The 23,562-nt window shown below is 38.8% G+C and overlaps 2 protein-coding genes, 1 long non-coding RNA gene and 1 other non-coding gene across 6 annotated transcripts; 2 read left to right on the forward strand and 2 right to left on the reverse strand.

Moving 5' to 3' along the window:
• Positions 1-3,467: 3,467 nt before the first annotated feature.
• Positions 3,468-3,540, reverse strand: TRNAA-CGC (transfer RNA alanine (anticodon CGC)). Its single transcript has one exon. It is a non-coding gene; the product is annotated as a tRNA-Ala (tRNA).
• A 214-nt stretch (positions 3,541-3,754) lies between these two features.
• LOC116262397 (uncharacterized) lies at positions 3,755-7,143 on the reverse strand. 3 transcript variants are annotated; one of them, XR_007574569.1, is made up of 6 exons: positions 7,006-7,143; positions 5,537-5,696; positions 5,220-5,440; positions 4,970-5,043; positions 4,468-4,640; positions 3,755-4,099 (listed from the first exon to the last, which is right to left on the reverse strand). It is a non-coding gene; the product is annotated as an uncharacterized LOC116262397 (long non-coding RNA). The 3 variants fall into 3 exon arrangements; XR_007574568.1 differs by lacking the exon at positions 3,755-4,099 and having other exon boundaries at positions 4,205-4,640; XR_007574570.1 differs by lacking the exon at positions 3,755-4,099 and having other exon boundaries at positions 4,205-4,640; positions 4,966-5,043.
• LOC116262393 (calcium-dependent protein kinase 2-like) lies at positions 7,016-11,310 on the forward strand. Its single transcript, XM_031641726.2, has 8 exons — positions 7,016-8,533; positions 8,620-8,763; positions 9,181-9,333; positions 9,450-9,565; positions 9,973-10,140; positions 10,258-10,385; positions 10,500-10,599; positions 10,898-11,310. The coding sequence occupies exons 1-8, from the start codon at positions 7,843-7,845 to the stop codon at positions 10,988-10,990; spliced, it is 1,593 nt and encodes a 530-aa protein (XP_031497586.1). The 5' UTR covers positions 7,016-7,842; the 3' UTR covers positions 10,991-11,310.
• A 2,865-nt stretch (positions 11,311-14,175) lies between these two features.
• On the forward strand, positions 14,176-22,581 carry LOC116261000 (transcription factor TGA2.2-like). Its single transcript, XM_031639572.2, has 11 exons — positions 14,176-14,933; positions 15,547-15,635; positions 15,989-16,062; positions 16,156-16,350; positions 18,881-18,958; positions 19,045-19,104; positions 20,002-20,079; positions 20,350-20,401; positions 20,833-21,104; positions 21,215-21,463; positions 22,012-22,581. The coding sequence occupies exons 1-11, from the start codon at positions 14,893-14,895 to the stop codon at positions 22,156-22,158; spliced, it is 1,335 nt and encodes a 444-aa protein (XP_031495432.1). The 5' UTR covers positions 14,176-14,892; the 3' UTR covers positions 22,159-22,581.
• The last annotated feature ends 981 nt before the right edge of the window (positions 22,582-23,562 follow it).

Here is a 23,562-nt window from a genome sequence, read left to right on the forward strand (position 1 = left end):
TCAAGGAGCCCTTAATCATATTTTCAGTAAATAATAATAATTACAGCAACAACAATGGTAATCATAATAAGGCGCTCTTAATAATAATCATTTTTTTAAATATTTATTTCCCTTTAACCATGAACCTTTCATGTTTTAGTGGTCTCAAATGGTAATAAGGGCAGGTCATAATCCTAATGGAGGTTGGTCGTCAATCGGTTTTCGTTTTGAATACTTGAGATGTTAAATTCGTTTTTAATGTAAATAGGAAGACACTGATGTGTAAGTTAAAGTGTGGCAGGAATGACATTATGAAGCACCAAAAGAGAACAAGGGTGGAGTGAAAACTTTGGCCGAAAAATATTTATTGAGCTCACGAGACAAATAGTAATAATGGAAAATTTCAAAACATTTGGAGAGTAAAGCGACCCTTGAACTTCCTTCTTGAGAACATTGACATGACTGCTTACAAATCCACCAATGAAAAGCATTTTTTCGGGAAAATGCTTATCTTGGCTGTCAATTCCATCATAATCATTCCCAAGGCTTTCTTGGATGGAAACTCCATCCCTTGAAATAACCAATCCTTATGATAGAAAAAAAAAAAAAGAGTCTGGTCTTGGGTTAGGTGTACAATTAAGACTTTGATTGTCCTCGCTACAGACAAGCACACACCTTGTTTGTTTGACAGTGTGAACAAGAAAAAGCTTGAATCTCAAGTCTTGGAGAACTGGACTTCTGTGGACTTCTGTTTTCCCATTGGATGATTCCCTTTTCTAAGCCCAACCATCATCTCCTCCATCTAGAGAACTTCTGACAACCTCCATGGCGGAGCTTTCAGTCTCTTTTCCGGGTGGGGTAGATAGTAAGCCTCTCACTCCCTAGAGATGTTGATTTTAACTGTTTTTATTACTTTGAGTACTTTTAAAGTTTTCCAGATGGTGCGATTAGTCCCGGCTTAGTTTACCAGCTTAATCTTCAGCTGATTAAATGCATAACCAATTTGACGGCCCTAGTGGCGGAGCCGCAGATGAGCCAGGCGGCGCAACTTGCCGTATAAATGGTCTTTGTTTGCCTCACCCACATGAAACCCTATAGATAGGTTCATTTGGCAATGGATGTACTACTAGCTAGAACCAACAATTGGATATGGAAAAAGGTTAGTAGTTGCAAGTTGAGCAATGTTGAACATGCTCAAATTAATATGGGTGGGGATGGAGAAAGCAAATGCTTGGGGAAGCAATAGCGACATCTTTTTCTCATGATGCACCAAAAAAAAAAAAAAAAAAGCCCAAGCCGGTGTAAGAGCCTTTTTCACTTTGATAGTCATGAGCAAGTTGAGCCCAAGTTCCCTAAGGGGTGGTAGCGTACTGGGCCACAAGGTGGTCCGACTCTTTTAAGTATTTAGGTTCAAGCCTTGGAGTGGTCACTATCACGTTCTAGTAAACTCTACCTCTAGACCGTAAAAAATCCCAAAACATGATCTGTAAAAACCTAAGGAGGTGGACACAAGGGGCAAATGACCTCTCTTAAAGGTGGTATAATGAACCGCTCACCCTTAAATAAAGAAAAAGAAAAGTTGAGCCCAGGCAGCCTCATGTGACAATCCGACCGGATTGCGAGTGATCGGCGGCATAACGGTTATATTTCGATCTCCATCTTACTTTCACTACTTTCACTTGAGTAGAAAGGTTCATATTGCAGGGTTCCCAAGTTGAGGGCACATCAACGTGCTTAATACGGACGTTGCTCAGTTGCTTTCAATGTGACTTCATTCATTGTTGTTTCTTATATGGTTCAAAATGTGCCAACAAGGTCTTCCATTATTTTTGAGCAATCCTGACTGGCTGTCTTTCCATTGCCACATATTGTCTGGCAGATTGTGTCGGGCTGGACTTAAATTGTTCTACCGGTCCATGACCCACCAAACTAGTTTATTTATTTTCTTTAGATCTGGTTATATTCGCTTGCTTGGAATAAAAGTGACACAGTACTCCAGTATAAACATGTGATTTACATCCATATAATAGTTTAGGTATGTTTTTGACTTAGAACAAACTGGTAGATTTTCACATGGATGTTGTTCCCAAATTTAGCTAAACTAAGATAATCCCGGCAAGAAGCCTAAGGTTGTGTTTGATGACCGTAGATCCGAGATGCCCCCACCCCCGATTTCAAATCCATGTTTTTTACATGAAGGTGTGGATTTAGAGGTAGATGCTGAAATCCGCAATTTGAAACACTACGGATTTCATCTATCATGGATTTGAGATTCCCTGGAATCTTAGATCTGTGGAGAATCAAACGCAACCAAAATGAAAACCTCCCATGTTTTAATAAAAGAAGAATGGAATTTAGCTAAATAAGGCAGCCAGGGTTTGGCTTATGGCTCTTTTGGCCTTTTCTAAGAGCTGAGCTCAACCTTGGCATAAGTCGAGGAATACAAAACCCAGCTGTAACAGACCTTTAAGTAAGGTCATATTTCTTGTCTATTTATTGTTCACTTAGTGCTAGTAGCTGCAGGCAGTTGCCTACATTGACCCACATAATTTATTTTGTTTACATGCCCATTCCTTCACATAATTTACTTTTATCATATATTGGCGCCCCTCAAAACTAAGAGTTGAAGATAACTTGAAGTAGGAGTGCCTCTAAGCCACAAATTTCTAGATCCGCCGTCATTGTTTGGTACCCTGACTTGCTCCTATCATAATCTTTTTTCAAGGAGAGTTACTGCTCCTCTTCCTTGATACCTCATGAATTGATTGTCTGCTTTCCATCTCATTAAAGAGCGACGATTTGCTTGCTTTTTAAAGAGATCTAAGCTCCCTCTTAATCCTTGTTATTTGAGGGGAGTTCCTCCTTCAGATGAATTGATCGTAACTTAGTTGATCTCAATAAAAAGAGAGAGAGAGAGCTGTTCCTAAGGCCTTTATCGTTAGTAGATCTTTTTCTCCAAGAAGCTAGCAATATGGCGCTAAGATTGCGAAGGAAAGAGATCTACCGATTGCTAATTGCAAAAAAGGGTCTTGGTTATTAAGGCCATGCGCTTTTGTTGATGAATTCTGTCCCCATCTTCTTGGGGATACGTGATTCTGATATCTACAAATCTAGTTTTGTATCGAATTTCATCTGGCCAAACTGCCTGCCTTCTAATACTTGCATTCCATTTGGATCTCAAATTAAATGAGTAGAAATAGTATTTTACCATTCAAAAGAGAGCCAAAATTCCCATTAAATCCCTCATTTAGGGCCTACTTTCGGTAAACTACGTTTCAACTTGCATGTACAGGCGCCTTTGTTTGCACTTAATTAGCTAAATAATGTGTAGATATTGCAACAGCCACAGCCGAAGAATTCTCATTAAAAGAGCTGGGGACAAAAATGAGAAAAAGATGGAGACAGAATTTAATCTAAAACAATAATCCAAGGTACTTAACAATCCCGGCATTTTGGGGGAAAAAATACGGTCAACTGAGAAGGTGACATGGAGGTGCGGGGAATCGAACCCCGTGCCTCTCGCATGCGAAGCGAGCGCTCTACCATATGAGCTACACCCCCGCCGTTATGTGAAGTTCGAAGCTTTGAGATTACGTAGCGGACTAGCCGTACAGTCCCCTATCTGTCCTTATTCAGAGTGGAGGGCCAGCCCCCCGCCCCCAAGTTGACGGAGGAAATGGGAGAGGTCCGTCTCCCATAAATGACTCCTCCTTTATGACTCACCAGCCCCCCCCCACCCTTCCTCTCATTAAATTCATAAAAAAATTGTCTGACAATACATAAACCTAGTGTTTGATATAAGGGGCACATTCTTCTGAAATAGACGTATTCACCGCACCCAACCTTCATCTTTTTCGTTTACAGCGCACCAAGAGACATGTACCAGGTGGAGGCTAGCAAAAAATTTTGTTGCTTTCGGTGATCCGGGATCATTCACCAGAAATGGCCTTTCCTGTGAAACTTGACAAAGCCGGCAGAAGTCGCTCCTGGCGTTTAGTCAACGCTCGGCTTGCCTGTGTGGGGATATCCGTCCGCACCAGAGGGCCGATGGCCAGCACTTTATAATGCCGGCAAAGGGTAAAAGAAAAGTTCACACGTATTGCTCCATACGTATACACACCTGTTGCAGAACATACTATCTATAAATCAGAGAGAAAATGTTTTCCAAATTTGGATTCATTATACACATATTTATACATCAAAAAAATCTATAGAGAAGAAAATAACGCAATCTCTGATCTATGCTACCACAATCTTTCCATTACTAATTATACAAGACATTTCTACATCAAAAAACTATAAAAAAAAAAAGCAACAACTGAATCTAATCAATAACACCACAATCTTTTAGTCTTTTGATAGCCACCAGTATGTCATCTTGCAAGTAGCCGTTGTAGACATTTCCAAAGCCACCATTTCTCAATATTGTCAGTTGCTATTAGAACTTATGTAAAAGTGTTGAAACTAAGAGAAGTTTGTAGAGGATACCTCTAAGTCCGATATGCTGACGAGTGACGAGACACCATGGACCATAGCTTTCTCCATCTGCTTAAGCACAGAATGAAGATTCCTCAATAAACCCCACTTTGATTGACATCAGTATATAGCACGATACCACTTGACATTTACATCAAGGAAGCTAAAGCTTTCTTTCTAGCAGTCTGCAAGAAATTTCAATGGTATTTTAGCACCTGAAAGATAGCAATACAGGTAAATTTGTGTTGCATAATCCAATAATGCCTCTGATAGATCATTAGTTGATACCAACTAAAAAAAAAAATCATGAGACATCGTTTTAGCTATAAGAAACAAGTGAGATATGTAGAATATTAGCGTCTTCTACTGTTGACTGTTTTACCCTGACATGGAGCTGACAACTCCTTCTTCCACAAGAGTGATTAAATGAATATCAGCAGGTGCAACAAAAGCAGTGTACCAATAAAGCCAAATAAACAGAAAATATACTTTGTATCTAAATAAACTTACTTACAATCAACTGAATTCTGATTCTTTATATGTTTTGCTGATCTATATCCAATATATTTGCAACAGTAGGTGGGACACCTGTAAGGTTTGAATGGCGAAAAGTATAAATCTTGATTTCCTGTCATAAATCTTAACAAAACTAATTGGTGAACAAAATGGTAAAAGGTTTAGTACTTAATCCAAAAAAATATATCTTTTTGCCCCCACATTCCTGAGATAAGGACAACAGTAACACAGGAAGTTCAGAGACATACCAAATTAGATAATATTTCGGGAAATGGATTGAAGCTAGTGAGTTCTATATTCAGGAATTAATCAGAACAGTCTGCCCGAACATCAGAAATTTATCTAACAAAACCACCATTTTGGACCATCAATAGCGATTCTAAGCAATCTCCATAACAGCTCACAATACACAAAATAAACGAATATCTGAACCCAATTACAAGGTGATTCTCTCGAACAAAACTTTGACCTGCATAGACATTGAAAGAAAGTATCCAGTTCAATGAAATGCCAGCATGAAAGAAGTCCAAGAAAATACAGTTTGTATCTAGATAAACCTACTTACTTTCAATTGACTTCTGGCTTTTTATATGTTTAGTGGGATCTATATCCAATCCATTTGTAACAGTAGGTGGAACACCTGAAAGATTCGAAAGTAGGACCCCGGAGACAGGAATCGGGTTTGATCATGTCAATGCATTAGCCAAAATTGGTGGACACTAGATCTGCAAACATGTGGAATCCAGGACACACAAGTATATCAAATTGAATTTGATGCAGCCAAAAGTGACAACCATTGTACTAAATCTGGCCCATTTGCAACTCTATAAAATGGCATATAAATATCAGTATTAAGTGAAGAAGCTGACCCCAAGAAAAAAAAAAGGCATAAAAAGAACATGTGCACCAGAGTAAAAGAAACCAAAATATGAGAAGGACAAAAGCTAAAGAAACTACTTGCATTATAATTCTCATTCAGGTGGATTTCAATTGCTGTTTCTTGAGAACCTCCCATCTTCGTAGTGGAAGTGGCTACTTGATTTTATACAATGATGGCCACCAAATTTCCCATTCATGTTCCATGCTTTTTGATGGTGACAAATGTCTTTTCACCCTCAAAATGGATATGATGGTGGTGTTTCACTAAACAGCAAGCATGATTTTTAAATACAAGAGTTCAATGCAGCATGAAGTATATGTCCAACAAATAATACAATACTGTCCAACAATTTAATTTTTGAAGCAACTACTATACCAGTCTATGAATCAAAATAATAGTTAGCTTCAGTAAAATTAAATCCAATCCACAGCCCTATCCAACAATTACTGAAGAGCAGCCTTGGCTTCCTCAAGAGTTTCAACTGCATGACCAACTTGAAATGGTATCTTTTGAATGTTGAACTGCATATGAAAGTGAAACCAGATTTGGCAGGCAAAAAATTATAATTTTAATAATAGAAACTCATATCTGGGTGGTCTCCATCTGGGTATCTCAGAAGAGATTAAGTATAAAAAATTCCACTGAAGTTTAGAGTTCAACAAATAAGAGAAAAATCCTTTCCCATCCTTAAGGGGAGAACATAACTATCTCAAATGGAGTTGCATCGCACGGTGAACAAAAGTGGCATGATTTTTTTTTCCTCCCCTATAACAGACTGCACATTTGCAGGCCTCCAATTGATTACAAGGCCAAAATTACAAGAAGGACCATCCAGCCTGAGTCTATCATGAACATGTTTGAATTACCTAGTGATGCCATGAAACATGCATGACATAGTCAACATCACGTATACTATGACAATATGAACATATGCAAATGTAGAGAATGCATCTGTTTTATCAACCAAGTTATACATATCGTGCTACATATGCCTATTCCATAGCTACCCTACACCGTATCTTGTCGGTTTCATGCTTAAGTTCTCCAGTAGCTGTAAACAACTCTTTGTCCTTCAGCCGAATCCTCACCACATAACCTACATAAGTACAACCGAGACAATACCTCAAATAAACTGTAAAAAGAGTCGTGCTTACCTTAAAGCAAACCGATCATCCATCTTCAAAGCCGCCCTGTGCTTTAGGGTTTAGTCTTCAATGTTGAATAACTCATTCACTATCAATGATAGAGAGCCTTCCCGATGCCATTCCCCAGCACAAACGGACAGGAGCTGCTTAGTAGAAATTGAAGTCCCCGTATGGTTAACTCCATTTTAGTTTATGAATGAACGATAGGGGGAAGGTGAGCGGCTGGTTCTCCTCCATGGTGAATCGCGAGGGCAGCAGGGTTGAGCGCAAAAAGGTCTTCAAAGATAAAAAGATATAAATCTCCCTCTCCCCCTCCCTCCCCTCTCCCTCTCAGTGAGAGGACATCGCTGCTGCGCGTCTCCTCTATGATTCAGACTTCGTCGACCCAACGAAATGTCTGCCTCAAAGACGGAGCTAAGAGAGCGATGGCGCAACATTATCTTTGGAGGAACGTTTATTTAGGGAAAGGCCGGCGGTGAGCTTCTGTGACCCAAAGCCGACACAGGGTCTTCCATGTGTCGGGAACAACATGCCGTGGGAGGTGAAATATGGCGTATTGAGCCGTTATTAAAACTTTAAACATTAGCCGTTGGTTGCCGCGCAAATTTAGGGACACCCACCTATGTTTCCTCCTTGCCTTGAGTCGATTCAACCACCAACTTTTCGAACTCTTCCGTCCCCTCAAAACCTATCTGCCACTCTCTTCTTCCCTTCTTAGTTTTTTCCTTCCAAATCCACTCTGTAGACACTCTTTTCTTTCCCTTCATTCATGTTTCTTATACATGTCTCACATTTCCCCCCGTTTTCCACGCCAAGACTTCTGCAACATTCACCCCCTTCTTCTCCATGGGGAGTTGTTTCTCCCATGGAAAGCAGGCCCAGAATCCTCCGGCATCCGCCCAAGATGCTGACGCCGATGGCTGCAAGGCTGTCGACAACGTCGATGATGCCGTTTCACCCCCAGAAACTTCTGCTCCTGCAAATTCACCCCCAAATGCAGCGCCATCTCCTCCAAATCCGGGACCTATAGGCCCCGTTCTCGGTCGGCCCATGGAAGATGTCCGTGACACCTACACGATCGGGAAGGAGCTGGGACGAGGCCAATTTGGTGTGACCCATTTGTGCACCCACAAGGTTACAGGCCAGAAATTTGCCTGCAAGGTGATCGCTAAGCGGAGGCTCGTCAATAAGGAAGACATCGAGGATGTCCGCCGGGAAGTTCAGATCATGCATCACCTCAGCGGGCAGCCCAATGTTGTTGAATTGAAGGGCGCCTATGAAGATAAGCATTCCGTTAACTTGGTGATGGAACTTTGCGCCGGCGGCGAGCTCTTCGATCGGATAATTGCACGAGGGCACTACACGGAGAGAGCGGCAGCGGCCCTCCTCCGGACCATTGTGCAGATTGTTCATACTTGCCACTCCATGGGGGTCATGCATCGAGATCTAAAGCCTGAGAACTTCTTGTTGTTGAGCAAGGATGAACGTGCACCTCTCAAGGCTACCGACTTTGGTCTCTCTGTTTTCTTCAAGCAAGGTGAGCAGTTGGTTTTCTCTGAACAAGAAAACGGAAAAAAGAACTGCTACCTGTTCCTTATGGTGCTCAGTTGCTTTTTCGAACAGGAGATATTTTCAAGGACATTGTAGGAACTGCATACTACATAGCACCGGAGGTCTTAAGACGGCGATACGGTCCCGAAGCCGATATTTGGAGCATCGGAGTAATGTTATTCATCCTTCTAAGCGGGTCCCCTCCATTTCACGCAGGTAGTTTTATACATAAATGCAGTAAATTTCATTCAGTCTACCTCATCTTTGTAGAATGTGAAATTACATACGTAAAAATGCATGTCTGAATATAAAAATGTACTCAGCACTTGTAAACTTCAACCAAAATTGAAACAGAGTGCCTCTTTTTATCATCATTCTTTTCATCCATGTGGAATGCGCAACATAGATTAAAGATGTCAAACCAGCATATGCTGGTCATCAAGAAAGTTCGATGGTTATGACTTTTTTACCTTCATCTCTTTTGCATTTGAGCAAGAAGAAATGATTAGAAATGTATTTTCGAATGCAATATTTAGAACTGTTTTTTTTTTATAGACAAAATGTTTGTTTATCATGCGCGGTGTGCATTCAAACAAGACTGAGAAAAGGACAACATTGTGAATGGCAACGCAGAAACAGAACATGGGATTTTCAATGCGATTCTGAAAGGGCATATCGACTTCACAAGCAAGCCATGGCCATCAATATCACCTGGTGCGAAGGACTTAGTCAGCAAGATGCTAAATGTTGATCCAAGACAGAGAGTTACAGCATTCCAGGTCCTTAGTAAGTATCTCACAGCAGATAAACATATTCTTGGGCAGGGATCAGATAAATGCAAAGCATTAGGAGGGTGAGCAGAAAATTTTCGGTGGTTGATTTTAGAGTTCATGCATTTACAGATCACCCATGGATAAAAGAGGACGGTAATGCGCCAAATACGCCATTGGACAATGTAGTACTCAATAGACTCAAGCAATTCATGGCAATGAACAAGTTCAAAAGAGTTGCTCTCAAGGTAAAACGTGAACAAATCTCATGTATTCTCTTTTGCATCTCCTAATACTATTATTACAGTATCAAATTCTATTGTATGGATTCTCATTCTATGTTGCCTGCTGAGACTGGTATAATGAAATGCAGAAGCATGTTAGGATGTTCTTCATTGGATGATACCCCACAAGTTGCCAACGAAATGAACTCTCATGTCCTTTAGCTACAGTAATTGTGAAAAAAATGAAGACGCATCTTTTCTTTTTTGACCCAAACAAGCATGTTCTGGCCATTTGATTGTTTTGATCCTTTTCTATTATGTAGACTAGGGGAAATTTTTTACACAAGAAAACCTAAATTAATAGTTTTTCTTCCAAACAAGGTCATTAATGAAGCTACGTATCTCTAAGGAATGGCTTACGTTGAGTTCAGGTGATAGCTGGGTGCTTATCGGAAGAGGAAATCATGGGGTTGAAGGAGATGTTCAAGAACATGGATTCTGATAACAGTGGCACCATCACTTTAGAAGAATTGAGGCGGGGTCTAGCCAAACAAGGTGCAAGGCTTTCAGAGATTGAAGTCCAACAACTGATAGAAGCGGTAAGTATATTACTATCATCAAATACTTTACCATGAACTCTTCGGGGCCTGGTTCGCATGGGCAACTCATTCTTGTTAGAAACTGTCCTACTGATGGTGCTATTCAAACAATTACAGGCAGATGCTGATGGCAACGGAACCATTGATTATGAAGAGTTTATCACAGCCACGATGCACATGAACAGAATGGACAGGGAAGAGCATCTATATACAGCATTCCAATACTTTGACAAAGATAACAGCGGGTATGCAGCCAATATTCAGTAGGGAATGAATGCACTTTTTTTGTGAGGGAAAAAGGTTTATAACGAGGGTCATAGGATGTTGTGAAATCTCATATTTTGCATCTTTATTCACAGATACATCACCAAAGAAGAGTTGGAGCAAGCTCTAAAAGAGTACGACATGCATGATGGGAGGGACATCAAGGACATCATAGCAGAAGTTGATAATGATAATGTAAGTGAATGTATGACAAAATTTGCAATTACAGTTTTTTTACTTGCTTATAGTTTGTATGTAGTCCCTTCACTTCCACTGTCAAAAACTTCAGACCCAAAAAAAAAAAAAAATTATGAGATTGAGGCTTCCCCAATATTGTTTTGCCTTCTACGTTCTCTTTTAATTTCCTCATCTCTCGAGCATGTTAACATCTCAAGGTTTCACAAGAGATCAACAAGAAAAGAAAACTCCAACAAGGAGGAACATGATTTCTGCGAGCCTCAATAGCGTTGATATATTGTTTAATTTGGAACAGGATGGAAGGATCAATTATGACGAATTTGTGGCTATGATGAGGAAAGGAAACCCAGAAACAGCCCCTAAGAAGCGCCGCCACGACTTCCGATAAGTGCCATGAAGATCAAGATCAGAGATTTCTTCGAGATTCCTGGAGTTTCTTTGTCAGGGCATCATCATGGCAGACTGGTCAAAGGCAATGGGTATGCTCAGAATGGATAAGAAATGAGCGCACAAGTCCAATCATCAGGGCTTGCTCTGCCTTCCAGATGATCAATCGAACACCAAGTTTCGTGGCAGATGAAATTGTGTGGAACGGGTGATTCTACAGAGGACGATGACGGGGAAAGAGGAAAGGATGTAAACGGGCAATTTGGTAACAGTGCGGGAGTCTCAGATGTAGTTTCATGTATATATAATCTCTTTTCTTCACATCTTGTCAATTCAAGAAAAGAAAGGGTTACAAGGAGACCACCGCAACCGGATCAACACCAGGAATAAGTAAATCAAGATTACCAAATACAGAAAACAACATGGATAGTAGAACGCATTGAGAATTGCAAGAAGAAGAGATGCCCATACGCAATATGACTGATAAAAATGCAACAAGGACGGCAAATTTCGGTGTTATTCCGAATAAATCTGACGACGTTTTGCGAAAAAATAGAGACGTTCTTAACTTTTAGAAATAAAGTTGAGAAGAATTATACTCGAATCCCCAATATACATTGTATCCGTTATGAATCTGTTAAAAAAATTAATAAAAAAACAGAGATCCGTGTAAAAAGAATAATCATTAAAATAAGGAAGACCTTAGCAATATCTAATATTTAATAAAATAAAAAAACATTTAAGCGATTCTGGAATTGATTAATGGCGGAGGGAGGCGGTTTCCATGGGGTGGGCGTCTGGGGTAGGCCGGTAGCGGCCGGGACGGCCGGAGGACAAACCGGAACATGTAATTTGTTTAGAACCATTTCAGTTTTCAATGAATTTTTGGTTGATTCAAGCACAAGGTCAGGGGAGCAAGTGGGTCAGACACACGCAAATCTGCAACAAGCAATTAATATATACGTTTACAGAAATATTCAGTTTCACGTATGATTTATTCACAAGTTTTACGTCTGATTTCACCATTAATATTCATATGTTTCTGAATTTACAGTTAAGATATAACTATTACCATATACGTCAGCTCTGCAGTTGCTTAATTTGACCAAAAAAATGGGTTCTGATTCAGATTCAAGTAACCAAATATACAGGTTGTATTGTATCTTAATTTTTAGACGCAGTCAAAGCCTAAAATCAAATATCTTTTGGATTTGCTCAAAGAAAAGGCATATACGAGATCCGTGTGCATCCGATAATTGTCGGATGTGAATATTGTTAATAAATCCAAATATTTCAATTGGTACGATGTGGATATTGAATACATTATATCCGAACGCATGGTAAGCTACTTATTCAAAACCTAGATGAAAATTATGTCTCTTGATAATGATTTAGTTATTTGTGTAATGTGATGCGCATTTCTAATACTCCATATGGTACTTATAAGGCAGGTTGCTTTGCTTAGTTTGGGGAACATTTGATACTTGTCATTTTTAGCCTTTAAGTATACTCCACATGTTTAATACGAAAAAGAGGATACGGGTAGCAAAGTTCCAATACGAAAGCACGAAGTTGAATTACTATATATATATATATATATATATATATATATATATATATATATATATATAACTTAGAGTAACAAATATGAGATTTTTAGGATAAAATAAAAACCAATTAAAAATTTTTAATATATATATAGGTGGCTTTGAATTTGAGGTTTGCTTGATTCTTGACGTCTCACTGAGCCTAGACAAGGCCAAGCAACAACTGCAATAAGAAAGCCCCTTCCGATACTCCGTTCTTATCTTGAAGTTATATTTTAATATTTTCCATTTGTTTGGTTGTGGAAAACTTTTTTTAACATAAAAAAAAAAGATCTTTTTGGGGTCTGATTGAAAGCAAACGTTTATATTCCCATGTCCTGTATTCAAGTTTCCTTTTTTTTTTTTTTTTTGAATTTGTTACAGCGAGCAATAACTGCCGTTCATGCATCTTCCCAACATAGCATACGCCTAAACAGCGGCAGTGATTCTTATAAAATTTCAAGATCCCATCAACCTGGTCACACTCATTAATCACTTCAACAAAATTGCTGAGCCTGCATTCCTTTGTCCTGCCGTGCCTTCGGTAATTTTTCTATTTCGATTTTTTTTTGTGTTTCAACAAGTAATAAATACATGTTATAAAAAACATAAATTATTTTTCCATCAACTCTCTCTTTTTTATATATATATATATATATATATATATATATATAACTTAGCTTCTATAATGACACATTTAATCTCAAACTCAACAATCCTCACCACGATCAACATAGCATAGCAGTATCCGAGATTTGAACTAATAACCTAACTATAACACACTACCCAATTCAACTCAACCAGTTGCGCTACTTTTAGATGAGAGAAAAATATATTTACTTTCATTTGCTTTACATAATTGAAAAAACATGATATTTAATAAATGTTTTCATTTTGATTCCTTGCTAATTAAAACAAGCTTTTCATTTATTTTCTCTTCATGATTTTCCCACATTTTCCTTTGTTTTTTCCCATTTCATTTCTATCATTTACTTTCAGTTCCTCCCCATCTTGATAGCGGGAAAAAGAGTCTCAGATGTGTTTGCACGTTGCCCGAAAGAGTGGGATTTTACTCAACTTAGTGAGAGGTTATGTGTTCAATCATCTTGCCATTAAGTCCCATTTAAAGAAATGCGTTTGAAGAGCAAAGCGATCAACGCCACATTTTTGGAAGAAACCGCTTCTCCGGTCATGGTCAAACAGAGGAAAAAGGCCAATAATACTTCAGAAACGGGTCGGATCGACCCGAAACCAATCCAAACTTTAACTTCTCACAACACCAGACTCCACCCAACTTTCCCAATGAGCAGCGTCCGAGCTGGGAAAAAACAAGTTCGGAGTATCGGGTCCAGTTTAGTGGATCCGATCCATTCCTCACCGCGTTCGAAAAGGTATTGCTGTAATAGAAGACAACGTGCAAGGGTGTTATGATAATTGAGTTCAAATAAAGAACAATGAGAGAGGTTGGAAGGCTCCATACGTCACCCGGTATAATAATATATTCATTTTTTATTTCGATAAATAAATAAATTTGGGTTTAGTTTGAAAATGATGTTGCGGAGAGGGGAGGCAAATAAAATAATAAACGGGAAAATGAAAAAGGAAAATTTTTGGGGACGAGTCAAAGGCGCTCCTTTGTTTCTCTCTCTTTCTCATCGGATGTGTATCAGTGGTGGTAGGGGAAAGGCGAGGTTTTTCTTTTGGGGGCGTTGTCAGGGTTTTTGGAAGCCTCTAGATGGTAGGGTTCTGTCTGTAGGGAAATTGGGTCGTCTTTGGCTCTTGTTCCTGCAGCAGAAGGTGGATTTGGCCGTTCTGTACTGAAGTAGTTCTCTCTTTTTTTTTTTGTTTGTGTTAGTGTGAGGGAGATGGAGTTTGTGTTTTGGTGGTAGTGGAATCCTTGTTTTTTAGTTTTCTGGGCAGCATGATTTTTAGTTTTCTGGGCAGCATGATTGCTTGGGCTTAGTATGCTGCTGCTGATGGTGGATTTAATGCGGTCAGATTTACCTTACGAGTATTGGGGTTCTTCGGGTCTTGGTGAGAGCTGAGATCTTATTGAGCTTCTCTTTTTCCTTGAGGTCCTCCTTGGAGAGTTTAGCCTAATAAAGATTAGGCTTTGATTGATTTGTTGGTGGGTTTTCTGCTTGTCGTCTGTGGACTTCGTCCTTCATTTGCTCTTTCTCTGTTGGTGAATTTTGGTCGGGTTTTGCTTTGGGGGCTGTGTTCTTTGGGGTTGTATGTGGTTGTGAGATGATAATGGTGGCGGATTGACCGATGGGTAGTAGTGTGCGTTGAAGATGGTAAAACGGACGCATTCGGAATGCAGAGCTTCATTCCTTCTCTGGGGGCGGCATATTCTCTGTAATTTTTCATTCCCACCAACCTTCTTAGTTTTCAGTTTTCGTTTCTTTTTGAAGAGGAATGGTACCTTGTCTCATACTGGCCTATGATTAGTTTTTTAAGAATTTTTCATCTTGTTGCATTGTGGGTAATGGTAGCCTCAGAAGAAGAGCTTGCAAAGAATCGTGTAAAATGGAGCTTTTCTCCCTCATCTCCTCTTTTGTCATGCTCGAATTCTATGTATTTCATACCAAGAGCCTTCGTAGCCTGCCACCTTCTGTGCTCCTTTTGCCATTTTTTTTAATGCTGTTGTATCTTTTCTCGTTTCTACTTCTATCCGAAGCTGAATTCCTAGTCACCTCTTCTGTTTTCGACTTTTGTCTTGTTCTGAATCTGTGGTACTTCATGTTATGATCATACATCGGTAATACATGTTTTGATTAATCTAAGAGAACATTTCAGCAGAGTTCATGCAGACTTAATTCAACTGATTTTTCCCAAAAGTCTTGATTCATATGCTTCAACTGCCCGTTGCATAGAGTTTAGAGGTTTACTGTCAGTTACTCACTTCCATCTGTCAATTTCATCTTTGATCCCCTTTTGCTGGCTTGCTTATCTTATTTGCATTCCTCAGTGGCGCAGAGGGGAACCGTGGCCATTCTCGAGCTGCTGATGTTGTGATTCTCGAGCAACCAGATGGATTTCGTTCAGAGGATGTAGCTTGTACGCACTTCAAGCCATTTTCTGGTTTTTACATTCACTGTATTTTCTCGAATATCTTTTTGAGATGTATATTTGGAAAGAATAAGTGTCATGGAAGAAGCACAAAAAATCAAGTTATTTTGTGTTTTCTTTCTACACATTTGTGCATGCAAGTGCTTTGAATAAGTATGTGGGCAAGTGACGGAAATGGAAGCAGTTAATGGCCTTTGTGAAGACATCATTCAGAAATCAGGCTAGAATTGGAGTTCCATCTTCTCCAATACTTGTAGGAGTTAGTGGCCCAAAGAAGGCAGAGAGCAGTACTTATAGAATCTGGTTTCTTTGTTGTTAATTCCCCAATTTCACTTTTGCAGACCCTTATTATAATCCAAAGTCAGGGAGCCCTAGCATCACCTCTGATTCTTATCAATTCGGAAGTTCGAATAAGGTGTGCAGAGTCGTCCATTTAAGCATTAAAAAAGTGTATTTATTTTTACATTTTTTGAGTATCATTATTGAATTTGATATGTTGACCAATCAGACATCTCCTTCAAGCAACACTCCTTCTACAGCTGCCATTGGGTCTCATTGTTTATCTGCACAAAGAGGACGACAGGCTAGTCTTGGTTCTAGCTCCAGTGCACAATTGGACAGTTGGGGAGAATCCACAATGGCAGATACCAGTCCTCGCACTGATACGTCAACTGATATTGATCCTGATGAGAAGAATCAACGGGTGATGTTGCTACATTCAGTTTGTCTGGTGTCACTGTTAAGATGTTTCTTGTATTTCTTTTTCTTGTCATTGACAAGTTCTTTTTGTCCTATATAATCAGGTTTCATGGTCATAATTCTTCATACAAGGGATTAGTATCTTCTATCTAGTTCCGTAAACATTGGAGTAATGATTTTTTGTTCATATAAAATATCAGTAGCTGGTTGCACAACCTGGAAAAAAATTAAGATGTTTTCTTGATCTGTATCTTGACCATATATGCTTTATAATTTTGCTGATGATGTAATAAATGTCTTCTAGCAATTGTTCACTTCTCAAACTGAATTTACAAAGTGTACGCTGTAGGCTCTTATCAATTTCTTTGTGAAAATTTTCCCTCTTCTTTCTTGTTCTTGCTATGGTTATGGTTATTTAGCTTTTCTGGTTAAAAAATTACATTCTTTTAGTGGTATGGGTAGGTCAAAATATGCACTTTCACGAGGAACCCTAGTTTCATGGCCTGTGAAAATAGTTAGGAGCTTGGAAAACTTCAGGTTGTTTAACTGTGATTTTGTATAAGAGACTCATTAGTCATGGAGGGGAATACTATTCTATCTTATAAGTTTATAACCACATTCTCACAAAGTTCTAATGGAGAAATTTAAGTTACTAAATATAGGGCTGATTTAAAAGATTAGTAATTAAATAATCCTGTTTGGAGAAGTTTTGTGAATGCCTAAGGCTAGTCGTTCCTCTTACCTTGTCCACAAGGACATCATGATAGGAGGAGAAACAACGGAGGAGAGTACTTGTCTATATTGCTCTTATGTAGTTTTACAATGTGTTTTATGTCGCATATTTTATCATTTAATATACTGTATTAGGTTGAGTTTATGCCGCCTAGTCACAGCCAACGCTTTTTTTTCGAAAAAAACCCAAAAAAAACACAAAAAACTAGCCGTTTAAAACTAAAAAAAAAGGCGTTTTTTTTTAAATGTTAAAAACAAAAAACGTGTTTTTAACGCAATTTTTTCAGTTTTTTCATTTTCTATTTTTTATTTGCTGCAAATCTATTTATCTTTTGATGTTTGTGTCATTAGTTTCACTTATTTTATTTTTTCCTTATTTTTAGTTTTTTAAATTTTTAAAAATTTACTGTATTTTAAATTTTTCTTGTTTTTTTCAGGCTCGCCATTTTATACCCGAGAAAAACTTGGCTGTTTAAATCTCCGAGACGTTATTTTTTACTATGGTTTATGGTATAGGTCTCATTACATATGTTATGGTGCAATACGAGGTTTTAACATGAAAAATTGAAAACATATAATGGTCACCAAAAAAGTTCTTTTGTGATTTAAGGTTATATAAATTTCTTAAGGCTGAATAGTAAGTTCATTATGAAACGCATTATTACACATTTGAAGTAAGAAAAAGGTATATTTTATGAACGATTTTATTCAATAAAATTGGCATTTTCACGTTCTTGGATAAGAGCTTGTGTCTTTCATACAAAATAAAAAATTTTGAGTTCTTATGACTATTAAGTTGTTTAAAAACTCTATCGAGTAAGTGGCGTACATAATAAAAACCTATTTTTTTATACCCATTAAATATCAACTTTAAGTGCTCAATTTCGATCATTTTCTGAAAGCGTGCATGGGGTAGGGTTTGTATATTTGTCACTTTTTTTTTATGTTTATGCAATTTATGTTTTCTCTTGAAGAGACATTTTCCTATTTTCTTATTATTGTGCATTTTTTGTACTTTTTTATTTTTATGTTTTTTTAATATTAAAAAATAATCTGTGATTTTTTATGTTACATTATGTATCTAGCTTTGGACCCTACCATTTTATGTCTCTTACAACATCGGTTTTACTTTTTCAAACATCTTCTTGAAGATTACATTACCTCTGACAAAGGTAGCCTATTAAGACACATACCATTGTGCCTGCCAAATGATAGAACTGGTCCTGTAAATTGGAAAAACCACGGGGCCATTTTGGATGACATCCCAAAACTAATTTTGGAGGTAAAAAAAGGTTTTGCTCCGTTTCAGGCTCGTTTGGTGATACAAAAATATGAGTTTTTTTTTGCCAAAACTCATTTTTAGTGAAACCTGTTTTTCCAAAAGGGAGTGAATAACCTGTCACCTCGAAAAGATGTGTTCTGGTCCTATTACCCAAACATTTATAAAATTTGCTTTCATAAAACCAATTTTTTTTATAGTGTCATCCAAATGCTACCTACAACAACATCACTATATCTTGTTATATGCACATTATACTTCATGCTATAATAAATGGTTTCCTTTTTATGCTATAAGTTAGATTTCTTAGGAGCAGTAGCTAGATAAGATGGCTTGCATTCTTGTCCTTGCAGTCAGGACGTGCATTACTATCCTCTCTCAAATTAGTTTGTGCATTTTAAAGGGAGTATTTGCATGCGTGCTGTAGCATGAACTAGGTTTTCAAAATATTTTCTCCCCTTTTCCTTTTTCTCATCTTTGTGTTTAAACTTGCTTGTTGCTGATTAACTTTGTCTTGGAACAGATTGATGGTGGCCAATTGGGGGCTGCTGGGCCATCTGATTCCAGTGATAGGTCCAAGGAGAAATCAATGGATCAAAAGGTCATGATTCACTTTACAATGTCATCAGTTGGATATTTTTTGCCTTTCACTTTGTTGAAGTTTTACATTCCGCATTAGTTTTGCAGACGCTTCGAAGACTTGCTCAAAATCGTGAAGCTGCAAGAAAAAGCCGGTTAAGAAAAAAGGTGAATCTATAGTTGGTTATCAGTCCCCATTATATCAGCAGTATCTGGGCTATTGATTTTATACTCTTCATGGCAATGACTATCCCGGGGGATGTGCTTCCTGTTGGTTGACTGTTGAAACCTTTTGGAACTGTGGATACTTGATCACTTTGAGGGATTCACGTAGTAATGTTTACATTGGTAGCCACCAAAATATCTCTTGAGTTAGGATCTGCCTAACTTTGACCGACTGGGCAGTTTTTTCTTGACATAGCAGAATTGTGATGGAACATTGTTGTAGGACAAATATCCCGAGTCATCATGAGTTGCGAGGCGACGAGAGGGGCTTACCTTTTCCGTTTCAGTATTTGACAGAGACAAATTAATATCCGTTGGCAAGCATATTCTGGGACGCTAACGTTCCACTCATTTGAATCCAATCATGTTAAGTGTGAACCTCCTACGAAGTCTGTCATATTTTTTGTAGATTGAAATTTGAAATTTTACACTAGGACAGGTTGTTTATTTCACTTCAGATGCAGTAATTTTTTAATGAACAACTAGAAGGTTTAGAAATTTTTAATGGGCATTTTCTCATCTGGAAAGTGAAGGAGAGATAGGGACTTGAATCATTTGATAAGGTCATTTTCCATTGTTGGTGAAGTTTTCTTTGGAGCTGTTCATTTCCTTTTCCATCTCACTTTGGACCCTTCCATTTTATTTGTGTCATTTGTTTGTCCCTGTTGTAGATAGTATTGGAACCAGAATGCTGCATGACTTCCTAGTCTGGGTTTATAGAATTTTAGATAGTTAGGTTACTAATAATTACCTTTTATCCTGTGAATGCATGAATTCAGCAAGTGCAACAGAATTTTAGGTAGTTGGTTTGCTGATGACTGTCCTTTTTGTGCCGTGAAGGCATATGTTCAACAACTGGAAAGTAGCAGGCTGAAGCTCACACAGCTTGAGCAGGAGCTCCAAAAGGCTCGTCAACAGGTAGGTTTATTTCCTGGGATTCTCCATACGTAATTTGTCAATGAAATGTGTTGGACCAAACTATATTAGTAAATGGTATTCATCTCAAACAGTTTAATGTGGATATTGAGCTTTTTGCACCTCGCTGAGTACATTGTTGTCAACTTTCTTATTGGATGGCTTTTTCATTTTTGTCTTCCTAATCATTGTTTTTAACTTTCTTATTAGATGGACTTTTCATTTTTGTCTTCCTAATCCTGTCATCTGAGAAATTCTTATTCTACTTTGTAGGGGATATTCATTTCGAGCTCAGGCGATCAAAGTCATTCGATGAGTGGAAATGGTACCACTATCACACTATGTGCTGATTCTCTTTTAAACTAGGCATTGGAGGAATTTTTTGATATTGGCGTTTTAGGCTTTTTATGCATTCGTGGTACAAGATCCCTTACAGTTAGCTGGTCGTCCTGTTTTGGCTGTTGTATGGTGCGTGCGTGTGTGTGTGTGTATGTGTGTGCATGTGGAAAAGAATTTCAAAGGTAAAATGTAACTGTTTGCCTGTGTTTTTGATGGAAAGACCAGTGACAGCGGAACTTTGTCATACATGTGATGCTGTTATGGAAGTTGCTACAGTATTGTCTGCATAGTTTGCCTTTTGATTTATTCAGAAGAACCTCTCTGTATACAGGCTAGAAAGATTGGGCTTGACCTTTCTTTTTTCTGCAAATGTTTCTAAAAATTTGTCCATATATTTATGAATTCTACATCATACAGGTGCCTTGGCCTTTGACATCGAATATGCGCGATGGCTGGACGAACATAATCGCCAAATTAACGAACTAAGGGGTGCTGTAAATACCCATGCGAGTGATAATGATCTTCGAGGCATTGTTGATGGCATCATGGCCCATTACGATGAGATTTTCAGGCTCAAGGGCATCGCCGCTAAGGCTGATGTCTTTCATGTGCTATCAGGCATGTGGAAGACTCCAGCAGAAAGGTGTTTCTTGTGGCTTGGTGGATTTCGTTCATCTGAACTTCTCAAGGTGAGCATTAAGCTTCCTGGTTCTTTTTAAGACTTGTACGAAAATTAGTTTTCAGAAGAAGCTTAAAAGAACTTTTCAACTTCCTGGTGAAATAGCACTTGTTTATGCAGCTACTCTTGACACACCTGGAGCCTCTAACGGAACAGCAACTGGTGGGTATTTGCAACCTACAGCAATCATCACAACAAGCAGAGGATGCACTATCCCAAGGGATGGAAGCTCTGCAACAGTCACTTGCAGAGACCCTTGCAGGGTCTCTTGGCCCTCCTGCGTCATCATCTGGCAATGTTGCTAACTACATGGGCCAAATGGCTGCAGCCATGGGTAAACTCGGGACGCTTGAGAATTTCCTCCGGCAGGTATGCATAATCATTAAATTGAAGATATTGCTCACGTTTCCATGTCCTGTACTTCTATCTAACCTGTTTTTATTCTAGAATATCATAATAAATACTTTGAACTTTGAAGTACATCCAAATCTTTTGTTTATTGAATCAGGAAAAAATGCTTTTATCGGAAGGTATCATGAATATTTTGCAGAAATACCTTCTTTTTCGCGCCCTGATATTTATATTTTGTCAACCTTTTCCTTTTTTTTTCTTTTATGTTGCATTTGATAGCCATTAAAAAGGTGTGTTTTAGAACCGAGGATCTCTGTAATGTAGATTTAAAAACAGTGGATTTAAGGTTGGATTGTTGTGGAGGTGGTTTCGACCTTAAATCCACAGATCTGACATCTATGTCTAAAGAAACACGACCTTAATATTTTGTGAGCACGAACATGGAAAATGCAAACCTCGAACATGGAAAATGCAAACCTTGGATCTTGTTAGCTCTCATTTTCCCACCTGAGTAAATCAGGTTGTTCATTTGGTACTCACGGGATACCATTTTGACTCATTTGCAGGCCGATCATCTCCGGCAGCAGACCTTGCAGCAGATGCACCGGATATTGACGACCCGTCAATCTGCACGCGCCCTGCTTGCCATCAGTGATTATTTTTCGCGGCTACGTGCCCTCAGTTCGTTGTGGCTAGCTCGTCCAAGGGAGTAATCTATTAGTTCCAGCTTCTGCCGGGAAGAAATTGAGAAGCATTTGCTTGGTCGGTGTTGTGAACCCAACTCACAATTGTCACTAATTGAGAAGCGATCACAGTTGCTAGTGAATGTGATGTTGCTGGCATTGTCGGCTCACAAAGTTCTCAGAGACCAGATTTGCATGCTTATTATTTGTCAGAGAGAGAGAGAGAGAGATGATAACCCAGGAAGTCCAGCAGGTTGAGTTGTGCAGGGAAAGATTAGGTGTTAATTGATCTGTAGTGGCAATGGTGCTTGTGGGAACTCTCACAGCTGTGTTGTATGTTCGTATTTCATGCTAAACACGCATTAACGACGTGAACTATGCAGGTGTGCAATGTAGAATCCAGTCACATCTCTGGAAGTCCTCGTTTTAACTTTAAATTTAGGTTATCTCGGAGATCTAGTAATATAATTAAGAGCATTAAGGATATTGTTGAAGAATTGAGAAACAATAATCTGCAAAATGCAGAGCTTTTTTTATCTTGCTACATAATTGTTATGAAAACGACACATCGACTGCCCATAGGAAAAATGCAAACTAACCTATGATATCAAGATCGCCACACGTAACGGGCTTGTCAAGTAGCTGGCATTGCATCAATAATAGTAGAATCAGTTTAAATAAATATTCCCCACCCATTTTCATATGCGGTGGTTCGGCAAGTAACCAATGTTAATGGGATTTCGTGAAGAAGAGTGAGGCGACGAACAAGAAGCCCCCAGACTTGAAAAGAAATGTTGAGACTGGTTTTACAAACTGAAAGAGAAGTCATACAGATTAAAAAGCACTATAAATGGGTGACAAAATGATAATAATAATCCGGAAGTACCTGCGGGCGCATGAAACCGCTCTTGTTCCCCTGAAGTTCTGAACCCGCGGGTTGTGTATGAGGCTTTTCCAGTAGCTCTTGATTGAAATGGAACGCCATGAACGCATGCAAATCAATAGAACTACTGCCCCGCTTCTCTTAGAATTCAAAGCATCACTGCCTTCGTTTTCTTCGCATTCACATTCCTTATGACATGCCTCGTCCAAAATTACACGCAAGTGACGCAACTACTCCATCTGCTTTACTGGGGACATTGGATTATCAAACTCCGCACTCCGCAGTGTAAGTCGGGAACACGACGTCGAATTTCCTTAGCTTTTCTGCTGCCTTCGCTCTTTGTCCATGATACAAATAAACCTTCAAACTACCAGTCTTAGTGTGCTCTTCCCACTGTGTTATCCACGACGAAATGACAGTTTGAGGGCATACCACCAGCATGCTCTTTGGTCCATCAATATTCTGCGACTTTTTACAGTCGGTGGAAATTTCGGTGCACCATTACTCAAATCATTGCCTCCCGCTCCGGGAACTTGGTCGTCCAATTTTTC

This window comes from Nymphaea colorata, chromosome 1 (assembly GCF_008831285.2).
Source record: "Nymphaea colorata isolate Beijing-Zhang1983 chromosome 1, ASM883128v2, whole genome shotgun sequence".
NCBI classification, from domain to species: Eukaryota; Viridiplantae; Streptophyta; class Magnoliopsida; order Nymphaeales; family Nymphaeaceae; genus Nymphaea; species Nymphaea colorata.